At 35.5% G+C, this 14631-nt stretch overlaps 1 protein-coding gene across 1 annotated transcript; it reads left to right on the top strand.

The window, feature by feature from the left end:
* The first annotated feature begins 83 nt into the window (after nt 1–83).
* On the top strand, nt 84–9141 carry ivd (isovaleryl-CoA dehydrogenase). Its single transcript, XM_048191581.1, has 12 exons — nt 84–367; nt 1937–2026; nt 2117–2168; nt 2288–2457; nt 2662–2755; nt 4038–4168; nt 4353–4449; nt 4534–4627; nt 4721–4802; nt 7617–7721; nt 7852–7924; nt 8346–9141. Exons 1-12 carry the CDS (start codon nt 239–241, stop codon nt 8477–8479), a joined length of 1251 nt encoding a protein of 416 aa, XP_048047538.1. The 5' UTR covers nt 84–238; the 3' UTR covers nt 8480–9141.
* Nucleotides 9142–14631: the final 5490 nt, after the last annotated feature.

Here is a 14631-nt window from a genome sequence, read left to right as displayed (position 1 = left end):
TTGTCATAGAGTTGGGCTGTAGTTTGTACTTCGTCGCTGTAGGTGGCAGTAAAGCTCTAGTGGCAGGTAGAGGTCACGTTACACAACAGAAGAGAAGAAGAAACGTTATTCCTTCCACTTCATTTTAGTGAAGTTCAGTATTGCTCTTCTGCACTTTTCACCTGTCTTAAGTGCAATTGTATAATTGGCTAATCGTTTTTCACTTTTTGTGTTATCTTCATCCTGCAGTAACTGCAAAATGTTTGCTGCCAGAAGGGCGTTGCGTCTTTGTCAAAGAGTGGCAAATGTTAGTGTTTCGCGACGCGGATGCGCTGGAGCTATTCCAGTGGACGACATCGTGAACGGTCTGACCGAGGAGCAGATCCAGGTATCCCACACATCCCCGTAACGTATAACGAGAGCCAAAGCTCGTAAAATGTTCTCTTGTTTACGTCTTGTTGAAATTTCGTAGGCATGAGCCAGTTGGCTGTGCTAGCGCACACAATGACCTCTGACATAACTCTAGGAACTTGTAAGAGATTGTACTCGTGTAGTCGCCAGGCATTTATCAGTATAAGATATCATATTCACCTTCATTTAGAGCATCATTCACACTGGCCAAGAGACTGTCACAGAGTCGACGAGTTTCTGACCTGACATTGGAAAAACACACGAACTGCAGATCCAACCTTAAAATTAAAATGTATAAGCTTTAAACAGATAAGCTTGAAACAGAAGTTACATGTTTTCACGATTTACATATACGTATTTCTCTGTTGTCTGTGTCAAATGACATGCTGGGTGGGTGTGAACGGTCGGCGCGTTTTGATTGGACAGGATCATTTCAGACGCCCTTCATTAGTTTTATAGCAACCCACTTGAACTGAACGCCACTTACAAAATCTGTTAGTGGACATATTGCATATGGTTTGGGCATGGTAGTCTCATTGTGAGGAAATGGCAGATGTCCCTCTTAGTCCAACATAAATTCATAATCCAGAACTTTTTTATGTTTATATGGTTTCCAGGTTAAATGCATATTATGAAATAGAATTTTCTTGACACTTTAAACTGCAAAACAATATTATAATACTTTATATTAATCAAATGTGACAGTAAAGACATTTATAATGTTAAAATATTTTCTGTTTTAAATAAATGATGTTCTTTTGAACTTTCTATTCATCAAAGAATCCTGCAAAAATACTAATCGGTGCAACTGTTTTCTACATTAATAATAACAAGAAATGTTTCTTGAGCATCAAATCAGCATATTGGAATGATTTCTGAAGGATCATGTGACACTAAATACTGGAGTAATGACATCACAGGTATAAACAGGGATAAAAAACATTATTTTAAATTGTAACAATATTAAAATCTTACTGTCCCCAAACGTTTTAATGGTGGTGCACATACATATATTGTTTATTTTATTATACTTTTTATGAACATCAATAATATTTTTGTCTCTAATTTATTATCATTAACTGTTTTTGGCTTTTGTTTATTGTTATTAAAAATGACACGATTCCTGCAGGGATGGGGGAGCTGTTGGACAGGATTACTTACAAAAATTAGTCACATTTATACATTTGATCTAATATTTGTTTTATTTTTGTGCTGTTAAAGAGTTTCTTTTTTTGAGGCACGGCTTCCCATGCCTTCTTTTACCCTGACACCGGTAAAACCATGGTATGTTGGTCGCTATAATGATGCCTTGATAGTCTTTGAAGCACCATGAAATTACCATGGTATATGAATATGGTAATCATCCAGCATAGTGTTTTGGTACCATTGCTAAATCATGGTACTACCACCACAGTACTTTTTTTGTAAGGGGCATTAGGCTAAAAGTGTGCATTGGAATTGTTTTGTTGAGGTTTTTGGCAGCTCATGTTGTTTGTGGACAGTCTGCCCTGCGTTTATCATCACATATCTTTCTTTTGAACACCAGCTCAGACAGACAGTCCAGAGATTCTGCCAGGAGAAGCTCGGTCCATACGCTGATGAGATTGACAAGAAAAACGAGTTTCCCCGCATGAGGGTGAGTTCCTGATCATGAAAAGCATCTCAGGAGTCTCTGTGTAATAATACTGAGTAATGAATCAAATAAATATGATCTTTTATAAACTAGGAGTTTTGGAAGGAGATGGGGGATCTTGGACTGCTTGGAGTTACTGCTCCAGGTCGGACCATTTACAATCTGTCTTCAAATAATAATGTTGCTGAGACAGCATTGAGCATAGTCTGATATGATTCTCTTTAGAAAAACCAATGGTTTTAATCTTTTTATCCATGTGTGCAGTGGAGTACGGTGGAACGGGATTGGGCTACCTTGAACATGTGATTGTTATGGAGGAGATCTCCCGTGTTTCAGCGGCTATCGCTCTCAGCTATGGAGCACACTCCAATTTGTGTGTAAATCAGATGGTGCGACATGCAAACCAGAAACAGAAAGAGAAGTACATGCCCAAGGTTTGAGTCAAAGCAAAACATTAATATTGACATTCAAGTGTCTATTACATTTTCTGTTAAGCTAGCTTTCTAAAACAGACCCATGACAGAACACATTAGGGAAAATCCATTTTCCACACTGTAAATGCTGGCTAATTAAGTAGTGCGTTTAGGTTATTTATGGATTTTAGGATTGAGTTGTTTTTCACAATGTTTGTGCTTCAGCTGATGACGGGGGAGCACGTGGGTGCCTTGGCCATGAGTGAGCCCAACTCTGGCTCTGATGTGGTGTCCATGAAACTGACAGCGAAAAAACAAGGTGACTGGCCTTCTGTTATCACTATATGTGCTGCTCTGTTAGTCACCACTGTCTGCTGCTATAATAAGCACTGTTACAGCAGTGCCATGGACATGTCATTACTGGTTAGATGTGCATGCATGTCACAGTATATTTGTTAACTGATATGTGAAATATATTGTCCTTTCATATTCACTACCATTCAAAATTTTCGGGTCAATGAGATTTTTTAAAAATGTAATCAATACTTTTATTCAACAAGAATGCATTTAATTGATCAGAAGTGACACTAAAAACATGTATAATGTTACAAAAGATTTCAAATAACTTCCCTTTTAATTTTTTTTATTCAATAAGATCCTAAAAAAAAAAAGTATCAACAAAACTATTAGGCAGTGCAGCTGTTTTTAACATTGAAAATAATAAGAAATGTTCCTTGAGTAGCAAATCAGCATATTAGAATGATTTCTGAAGGATCATGTGACACTGAAGACTGGAGTAATGATGCTGAAAATTAAGCTTTGTTATCACACAAATAATGACATTTTAAAATAGAAACATTAATGATGATTTTAAATTGTAATGGTATTTCACAGTGTTGCTGTTTTTACTGTATTTTTATCAAATAAACGCAGCCTTGGTGAGCATAAGAGACGTCTTTAAAATAAATAAATATTACCAACCCAAAACTTTTGAATGGCAATGTATGTACTACTTTGTGCATGAATATTTAAGGAATATATCTTATTATGAATACACCAATATTCATATGATTATGACTATAACTGATAAATGGATAGAAAAAGGCCATTTTGTCTAAATCAATGAAAAATAAACACTAAAATCAATAATTTTATGCCTCACAATATTATAATGTACACTATGGAAAACTCATTTTGGATTTGCTAATTTAGTAACAGTGTTATTAAATTATTACTATTTTTAACTAACATAATAAATGTACAATATCGACTGATAGATTTCCAGTATCTCCAAAAAAAAAAAATATATATATATATTGTATGTTCTCTTTTATTAGTGTTTGTATTGTATGTTTGTTATGCTTATTTATACCATTGCATGCTTTGGAAGGCTCTTTCAATTTGTGAAATTTGTGGCTGGCAAAACATCTACTATAATGTAATAATGTATTAGTGATTTATGATGTTTGCAAAAATAATTTCATCATAATACATAACTGCTTTTGACTAGCCCTCTAATGCAAAATGATTCATCTTGACCCTAGAATGGTGACAACACATGCTTGACTGTCTTCTTTTCCTTTTGATCTGTCATCTTTAAGGGGATCATTACGTGTTGAACGGTAATAAGTTCTGGATTACGAACGGACCAGATGCAGATGTTCTGATTGTGTATGCTAAGACAAACCCAGAGGCAGAAGCCCGTGGAATCACTGCTTTCATTGTAGAGAAGGTTAGAGAAGACGAACCACTTCCTCTTGGATGATTGATTGTGGTGTTCTGTCACACCGTATTACACCTAGCATTGCACCTAGCATTCGGATTTTGATTGAATGATTCATTTTTAATCTGTTGTTCCATAAGGCTACAACTTCAAATGCAATCATATCATAGTCATTGTGCTTGTGTTCTTGAAGGGCATGCCAGGATTTAGCACAGCGCAGAAGCTGGATAAACTGGGAATGAGAGGATCTAACACCTGTGAACTCGTCTTTGAAGACTGCAAGGTCCCTGGTGGGTAAATGTGCATGAGTTTATTATGCGTATTAGTCTGAAGGTGTTTGAGGTCCATTTTAAAATGTTCTTTTGTGGTTTCAGAGGAAAACATATTGGGCCCATTAAATAAAGGAGTATATGTTATGATGAGTGGGTTGGACCTAGAGAGACTTGTCCTGGCCTCTGGACCTGTTGGGTAATTGTTACCATTTCTTTCCAGTAGCATTCTTAGAAATGTAAATTGAGACTGTCAAATAGTTATTTTTGCCCATTTTATACATTCCCTCAGCATCATGCAAGCTGTACTTGACCATGCAATTCCTTATGTTCATGTTCGTGAAGCCTTTGGACAGAAAATTGGCCACTTCCAGGTATGCTTTTCACTCTGAAATAAGCAAGGATTTGTGCGTTTGACATGTTTTACTGTTTGCTAGGAGTGGGCGATATGACCAAATTCTTATTTCACAATATGAGAAAATATATTTCATGATAATGATATTTATATATTACAATGTAGTTAATTTGTGTAATTTTATGTCATTTCTGTTATTAAAAATATGAAAAAAAGAAGCAAATTACAAACAATAGGACAAATACAATAAAACAATAAAAATATGAATTAAAAAGTTTTTCAGGTACAATAGGTTTATTTAAAGGTGCAGTATATATTTTTGCAGTAAAATATCCAAAAACCACTAGGCCAGTGTTATATATTTTGTTCACTTGAGTACTTACAACATCCCAAATGTTTCCAACTATTTGTAAATCGTGAGAAAACTGCAATTTCAACCAAGGCTCCGGGACGTGTGAGGAGTCGCCTGTCAATTGCGTCATACCCGCGTTACCCTCGGTCTGCCTCGGTTTCTGGTTTTATTTTGTGGAAACCATGGAAACACCAAAGACGCTTTAAAATGTTACACGTTTTAATAGACAATGGAACATCTGTTTTGATATATTTATAGACAGAAAACTAATTGTTGTTATATAGCTCAACACGTTTAGTCTTATTTTCGATTTACCATGCTTTACCATGCCTCAGAGAAAAACACTATTTTGTCAAATAGGTAACATATCAGATGCAGCATTATTTTTATTAACAGTAATACATAATTTTCTCCATCATACAATACGTTTTAAAATTAATTGCATGCCATTTATCAACACAAGCCATCCAGCATTTAATATATTCTAAAATCGATCTATCTTACTGCAGTGTGCAACAGTGTCTCACAGCAGCCGCTGAGCGAACGCACAGAGTAACATTATAACATCATTTTCAACACTCTCAAATGTATCTAATATGATAAACAGAGCTGCGTTACCTCATACTCATGACCAGAAAAGTGGAAGCGGCGCCGGCGTCTGTGGCATAATAAAAGTTCTGCTGCTCGTGAGGCGTGTGTTGCGCAATCGCTCCAGCGGCCTCATTCAGCTCCCACAACACTCGCTCCTGCTCTGCTTCATACTACAGTAACGTTAATAATCTCATCAATGAACATGAGTTCTTCCCGACTCCAATCCCTATTCTTTTGCACCGTCCGTTGAGATGGAGACCACATGTCCCAAGATTCCGCTCTAAAACTTAGCGTCATCAAGCTACGCCTTTACGACCTCTAGCGGACAAAATTATTACATATTGTACCTCTAACATAGTTAGAATTAGTACAGAATACAGAAATTCAATAATCAAATGTAAAAATAAAATATTACATAGACTTCAGTGTAAAAATAAAATATAAATGTAATCTTACTAAAGCTAAAAAATATATATTCATTCAAGCGCAGTAAGTTATTTTCTCGTTTGTTTGATTCACATTAATGACACAGAGCAGCAGGTAGGTATAATAGGCTGCTGTCACTTTAAGACCAAACACATGGATCCATTATACTAATACACATCCAGTTTACACCCAACTGTTTACTTTCACTTGCAATATAACTGGCTGTGTTTACATGAATACTCCACACGATGGTCATTTTGACATAAATGTGACCATTCAAGATCAATAAGACATGAAAGAACTGAATTCGCGATGTTCAGTAATTTCACTTTAATGGCAATGAAAATGACCTATTAATTGCCATTAAAGTGAAATTACTGAACCTAAACATACGAGCTTGATAAAAATGCTCATTTTAGAAGAAAATTTCAGATGGCACTTAGAGGCTTTTGCATCTGAAGTCTTCATACACATATATATATATATATATATATATATATATATATATATATATATATATATATATATATATATATATATATATATATATATATATAAACTGTGGCACTCAACAAACTGTTACATAAATACTGAATAAATTTAAAACTGGTTTTGAGGAGAGTTTAAGAGGAAACCTACATAAACCATAGTTATCACTGTAGTAACGTTCTTTAACAGTAATGAACATTATATAAATCTTAGCATAATTAGAACCATAACATTACTCCTATCTTCAAAAGTTAGGGGTAAGAAAGTCATTTTTTTTTTCCTGCAGTCAATAATGTTATCCCTTAAAACTCATCTTTAATCAACAAAGTGACATATTTAAACATTTTTTCCTGTGAAAATAATATCTTCATGCCTTAAAAGTAAAATCTTTAATGTAACTGTACACCTTGCTTCATTTAGTATACATGGATTAATGAATATGCAAATTAGTCGCTGCCTCCACTCCACTACCCGATCCACTCAGTCAACTGTAAATGCTGCACAATGTCAAGTGGAAATATTGGTTTAATTCAGCCATATATGATTGAACCTGAAACTGATTCAGAAGAAGAACAGAAAGAGCGAATTACAGTGTTGTGTACTAGTTAATTGTAACACGCTTTATTTATCACTCTCTACAACGTTGGACACATAACAGTAATTTATATGATTATCCTTTGGCTTGACTACGATATCAGACAGATAATAACGTGTTATTAATGTTACACAAACCATGTTCCCATTCGGCATCTCAGAGTCAGACAGCTGCCTTCTAAAAATCAGAATCACTAGAAATGCATTAAACATCATAGAAATTCAGTGGAGAAAAGCCCTGCCCCAAAAGATTTCTGTTTTAAATAAATCCAATCCCAAACTTTTGAATGCATGTATGTAAAGTAAAGTTATGAAAATGTATTAAACAACTACTGTATGTGACCTTGGTAATAAAATTATTAATTTCTCCCCTTTGACTAGCTAATGCAAGGAAAAATGGCTGATATGTACACACGGCTTAGTTCATGTCGACAGTATTTATACAACGTTGCCCGTGCTTGTGACAAAGGCCATTACAGTGCTAAGGTAAGAGCTCTTTACACAGTTTTTGTTATTTGACTGCTTTATTTTAAAATGTTACATATCAGCCTGGAAATGATGCATGCAGTCTTTCCAGAGTGTGTAGTAGCAGTATTGATTTGTGATGTTATTGTAGGACTGTGCTGGGGTAATCCTTTATTGTGCTGAGAATGCGACTCAAGTTGCCTTGGATGGAATTCAGTGCCTTGGTGAGTGCCTAGTAGTTAGCACAGCAAAAACAGAGAAATAGCTTCCGATGTACCTTAGATCAGGGCCAAACCCTTTTGTCTTCATTCTTAACGATTACTGGGTGGATAAACCGCAAACAAGTCAAACTTGTACCTGTTTCCAAAGACGATTTGTTCCTTGAATGTACGAGCGAATATGATTTGCATATACATTTTGATACCTCAGCATTCATGTGTTGATTGTAAACGTCACATATATTGATCCAACAATTTGGACAGCTAATGTTAGACTGGTCCTGTAGCTATGACAACAACAACTCTGAAATAAGCTTCAAAAATAGACAAATTCAGGATTGTGTGAGTGAATGAAATCCTGCTAATTCAGTAAGCCTTGGTCTTATGACTCAAGTCCTAGTTGACTCACTTTTGCGTCTATTCACAGGTGGAAACGGTTACATTAATGACTACCCAATGGGCCGCTTCTTAAGAGATGCTAAACTTTATGAGATTGGAGCTGGTACCAGTGAGGTCAGAAGGATGATCATTGGCAGAGCCTTCAATGCGATGTTCAAATAAGAGCACCACTTAGCGGATTAGTATCTGATCCCACATGAACTGTTTTGCTTTTATTTAAGACAAAACGGTCATCTTGCATCCGAATTTTGACACTTCCATTGATTTGAAGCATAATTGCTAATCAGTTTCAAGAGCAGTGATACAAAACTATAATATGTCCTTTGGATGTCTAAAGCTGTTTATATGATGTTCTGTAACACTACATCAAGTGGTCTCGCATACAAGAACACAAGCAGTAGTAAGAGATTTACCTCTCAGACCCCATGTCATTTTGTCATGTGACTTGGGTGACATTTATCTTGTTTTTTGTCAAAACATGGTTAGTCTTTGTAAGCTGGTTTGCATATCATCTCTGCCCCCTAACATGATTGTTTGTGGCTTGGTTTCTTATGTGAATAAAATAAAGATTTCTTTATAGAGGATATTTATTGAAGTCAGTGTAATTCAGACATTCTTTTCCATTTAATGTGTGTATTTTAATTATGCATTTGCCATTTCATTTGTTTAATCATGAGATTCAAAAGAAGTTGCACTTTTTTCATTGTACCGACTCATCAAACCTTTGGGATTTTAGAATCCTGCCTTAATGAATAATCACTTCATGTTAACCTTACTGGTTGTATAATGATTGTTTAGAATAAACTTAATCTTTCTTCCATCTATATCTATTGAATTTTCTGTTGTATAGAAAAGTATTGCATACTCTCAGTATTAGTGGTATTATTTCAGATTTTATTTTCAGTTATTTTTAGAAATGTCTTAATTTAAAATGTGTTATTTTAGTAATATTTTAGTAGCCTTGTTTATCCTTTTGATCTTTCATTCAAAAAATTCACAAAATTCTAACCTTTCAATGAAGGAAAAGAATTGAAAGTGGGGGGAAACTCACATTATGAAATAAATGTTTTTCTCCAATACATGTTGGCCACATTATTGGTACCCCTAGAAATTCTAGTAAAATATCTCTGAAGTATATTCCTATTCATATTTACATTTTTTAGCACACCAGGATGACTAGGAGCATGAAATTGTCCAGCCATGACAGTACAAATATGTGTAAACACAAAGGCCAAATTCTCTTAATCATCCATCACAATGAGAAAAACCAAAGAATATAGTTCTGATGTGCAGCAAAATATTGTTGAGCTTCACAAAATAGCTAAAGAAGTGGTTCCCAACCACACTCCTGGAGGCCCACCAACACTGCACATTGTGCATGTCTCCTCAATCAAACACACCTGATTAAGGTTATGAGCTCATTAGTAGTGACTCAAAGATCTAAAATGGGTGTGACAAAGGAGACATGCAAAATGTGCAGTGTTGGTGGGCCTCCAGGAATGTGGTTGGGAACCACTGAGCTAAAAGCATTGAAAATCCCCATTTTCACTATCAGGGCAATAATTAAAAAGTTCCAATCAACTAAAGATGTTACAAATCAGCCTGGAAGAGGGCGTGTGTCTAAATCGTCTTAATGCGAGGTGAGGAGGAAAGTTTGAGTGGCCAAAGACTCTCCAAGGATCACAGCTGGAGAATTGCAGAGATTTAGTTGAGTCTTGGGGTCAGAAAGCCTAAAAAAAAAAAAGACAAAAAAGGTTTCAAGAAAAATCCTCCTTGCTCATCCAGAAACAATCTCCAACATATTCAGTTGTCAGACAAGACTGGAATTTCAAACAGGACCAGCTTCTATGGTCAGATGAAACTTAAAGGTCCCGTTCTTCATGATCCCATGTTTCAAACTTTAGTTAGTGTGTAATGTTGTTGTTAGAGTATAAATAAAATCTGTAAAATTTTAAAGCTCAAAGTTCAATGCCAAGCGAGATATTTTATTTAACAGAAGTCGCCTACATCGAACGGCCAGTTTGGACTACATCCCTCTACTTCCTTCTTTAATGAAGTCACTAAAACAGTTTTTTGACTAACCTCCGCCCACAGGAATACACAAGAGTTGCGTTTGTAGAGTGTGTTTGTCGCCATGTCGTCGAAACGCTGTTATTTTCATCCCGCAGTCCAATCACCGGGTCTGATTCCGGCTCAAATTGATAGGGTAAAATTAAAGACATGTTTACAATAACACTGAGCGCTTGCATCTACACGTTATGGTAAGAGGCGTGATTTTTCCAGGCACGGTGCGCTCAGAGCTGTCGAATCACAACACAGGAACCGCTGGCACAATCAGAACTCGTTACGTATTTCTGAAGGAGGGACTTCATAGAACAAGGAAGTCATCAGCCCGTTTTTATGACAGTGGAAACAGCGGTATACAGATAAGTAAATTATGTGAAAAATACTGTGTTTTTTTACACGCGAAACATGAACACATGTTATATTGCGCACTATAAACACAATCAAAGCTTCAAAAAACCACGAAAAACGGGACCTTTAAAAAAAGAGCTTTTTGGCAGCAAACCCACCAGATGGGTTTGATGCAAACAGGGATAAAAAGTACCCCATGGCCTATTTTTCTGCTGGAGGTCCTGGACATCTTGTTCAGATACATGGAAATTATGGATTCTATCAAATACAAACAGATAAAAAAATCAAAACTTGACCGCTTCTGCTAGAAATCCAATAATGGGCTGTGGTTGGATCTTCCATCAGGACAGTGATCCAAAACAAACATCAAAACCAACACAAAAATGTGTCACTGAGCACAAAATGAAGCTTCTGCCATAGTCATCCCAGTCCCCTGACCTGAACCCTAAAGAAAATGAGTGGAGTGAACTGAAGAGAAGAAGCACCAACATGGAGCTGGGAATCTGAAGGATCTGGAGACATTCTGCATGAAGGAATGGTCTCTGATCTCTTGTCAGGTGTTCTCCAAACTCATCAGGCATTATAGAAGAAGACTCAGAGCTGTTATCTTGGGGAAATGAGGTTGCAATAATTGGGTGCCAATAACTGTGGCCAACATGAACTAGAGAAAAACATTTATTTCATAATGAAATTTTTTCCCCAATTTTCAGTTGTTTTACTTAAATGAAAGGTTCGAATTTTTTTAACTTAAGATCAAAACGATAAACAATGCAGATTTATTTTCACAGCCGCCTTTGCTCATATTTACCAAGGGTGCCAATATTTGTGGAGGGCACTGTATATTATTTATTAATATTTTATTATTAGCTTTTTTATATTTTTCATTTTAATTTTAGTTTTAGTAGTTTTGTGATGTGCTTGTCATTTTAATTAGTTTTAATTTTAATAACATTTCTAATCAAGTTGTTTGATCATCTAATATTAATATTTTATTGTATTTTCTTGTATCTTTACTTCATTTAACGAAAACCATTTTTAATGGTTTTAGTTAACAGTAACAGTGTTATTTACTGTCTTATTTTCTACTTGAAATGGAAAAAGATGCTTTGTAGAGCTGTTCACTATTTCTATTATTAGTACACCTTTAATTGTTGAAATTGAGAACTTATACACAATAGTGATATTTACAGAGCCTATATGTTAAACATCTGGTTTATTTTTTGAGCAGGTGTTGTGGAAAATTACTGAACAATGACTCTTCATTACAAATAGAATTATTTCTTTTCTTTTCTCATAATATATTTATTTCATATAATCTATTCAGGATATAGCTTACTTCATTATCATACTTAATATTCTTTATACATAATTGTTAGAGTTAATAAAATGATTATAGAGTAGTTAGAACACATTTTTAAAAACGTTTTGTAGATGCAGTTCATTGAACATCCATTGATATTCTGTGACAACTTGCCCCGATAGCCTAAGAAACAAGTTGGTTCCTTTATTTAAGAGCAGTTACATAAATGTCAATATTGGAATTGTTGTTTAAAGGGTTAATTCACCAAAAAATGAAAATTCTGTCATTTATTACTCACGCTCATGCCGTTCTACACCCGTAAGACCTTCGTTCATCTTCGGAACACAAATTAAGATATTTTTGTTGAAATCCGATGGCTCAGTGAGGCCTGCATAGACAGCAATGGTACTTCCTCTCTCAAGATCCATAAAGGTACTAAAAACATATTTAAATCAGTTCATGTGAGTACAGTGGTTCAATCTTAATATTATAAAGTGACAAGAATACTTTTTGTGCACCAAAAAAACAAAATAACGACTTTTTAACAATATCTAGTGATGGCCGATTTCAAAACACTGCTTCGCAGCATTGCAAATGTTTTCTTTCAAAAAATTTTTATTGATATTTACATTATAAATCACATATAACAATCCCCAACCCTCACCATCAAATATCTAGAGTAGCGTCCATACTGTCCATTAATTCAGATTTAAAAAAGCCAATCGCAGGGCACTATTTAAACAGACTTATCAATTTAGTCAATAAATGGGTGCCACATCCTAAAAAAAAATTTTTCCGACCCTCTTAATGAATACCTCATTTTTTCAAAGGAGAGACAAGACATCATATCACTAATCCATTGAGTATGGGTGGGTGTGTGGGAAGGGATCTTTCCACTTTAATAGTATCGCTCTACATGCTAACAAGGAAGAGAAAGCAAGGACTTTATGCATAGATGCTGAAAGCCAATGACTCCTCTGGAGCTACTCCAAATAATGCCACCAGAGGTTCTGACTCTAAACTGTGTTTAAGAACCGCCGAAAGGGTGTGAAATATTGATCGCCAGAAACGCTCTAATTTGGGGCATGTCCAGAACATGTGAATTAATGATCCCTCATCACATTTACATCTATTGCGTGGGGCTAGTACCAGGAAACATTTGAGCTAGTTTAACTTTGGATATATGAGCTCTGTGTACTACTTTGAACTGTATAAGTGAATGCCAAGCAATACAGAGAATACAGAATACAGTGTCTTCAGAAAGTGGTCTGTCAAGGTCTTCCTCCCAAGCTCTCTTAATGTTATTTAGAGAAGAAAATGCCAGATTGGACATTTAATTATAAATAATGGAAATTGAAGGAGTGTTACAAATCTTTTGTGTCGAACCAGTGATTCAGATTGCGTGTCACACCGCCAAATTGCTGAAATCACGTGACTTTGGCTCCGAACCACTGATTCGATTCGTAAAGCTCCGAAGCTTCAAGAAGCAGTTTTTTGCAATTGGCCATCACAAGATATTGGTTTTTTTTTTTTTTGGTGCACAAAAAATATTCTCGTCACTTTATAATATAGAGATTGAACCACTGTACTCACATGAACTGATTTAAATATGTTTTTAGTACCTTTATGGATCTTGAGAGAGGAAGTACCATTGCTGATGATGCAGGCCTCGCTGAGCCATCGGATTTCAACAAAAATCTCTTAATTTGTGTTCTGAAGATGAACAAAGGTCTTACGGGTGTGGACCGACAAGAAGGTGAGTAATAAATGACAGAATTTTCATTTTTAGGTGGATTAACCCTTTAAAGGCTTTGTTGAATTCGCTGTTGAATAAACTGTTAAAATAAAAACACTGCTAGAGAAAAGACTGTGGTTTATAACAAAGTATTCTGACACATTCTGCTTGTCAAATGTCCATGTCATGTCCATGTCAGTGGATGTGATAACACCTGTAACTGACTTCATACATCGGCAACACTTTAGTTATGAACTAAGAACGAACAATACTTCTACAACATTTATTAACCTTAGTTAATTTAATGTTTACTAATACATTATTATAATCAAAAGTTGTATATGTTAACATTATTTAATGCACTGTGAACTAACATGAACAAACGATGAATGACTATTTTTTATTAACAACAAAATGCTGTAACAAATGTATCGCTCATTGCTAGTTCATGTTAGTTAATACATTAATGTTAACAAGTGAGACCTCATTGTAAAGTGTTACACATACATCCACTAAAATCATTAAAAAGTCACTTTTAAAATTGTCTCAGAAAAGTGAACATCAGAAAAGTAGCATCATTTACTCGCGGATTTCACTTGTTTGATATATATGTCTGATGAAGTGAAGTTCATACATTCATAAGCTCAAGTGTCTAAATGCTTTTAGGGTTTCACATGTGCCCATGGCCCTTTAAGAAACTCCATGGTGTCCCAGCATGCCATACGTCAACACACTGGCCGTGTCCCAAAACTTAGTGGGCTACCTACCTAGACAGGATCATAGACACATTGGGAGCGTTCCTCACCCGCATTTTCGAGAATGAAAAGTGGGCGCAGCATGTTCAGAGACTCAGAGGCGTGTTGT

Source organism: Megalobrama amblycephala, linkage group LG5 (genome assembly GCF_018812025.1).
Source record: "Megalobrama amblycephala isolate DHTTF-2021 linkage group LG5, ASM1881202v1, whole genome shotgun sequence".
NCBI lineage: Eukaryota > Metazoa > Chordata > Actinopteri > Cypriniformes > Xenocyprididae > Megalobrama > Megalobrama amblycephala.
The sequence above is the reverse complement of the archived record's forward strand: the minus strand, read 5'-3'. Positions and strand labels throughout refer to the sequence as shown.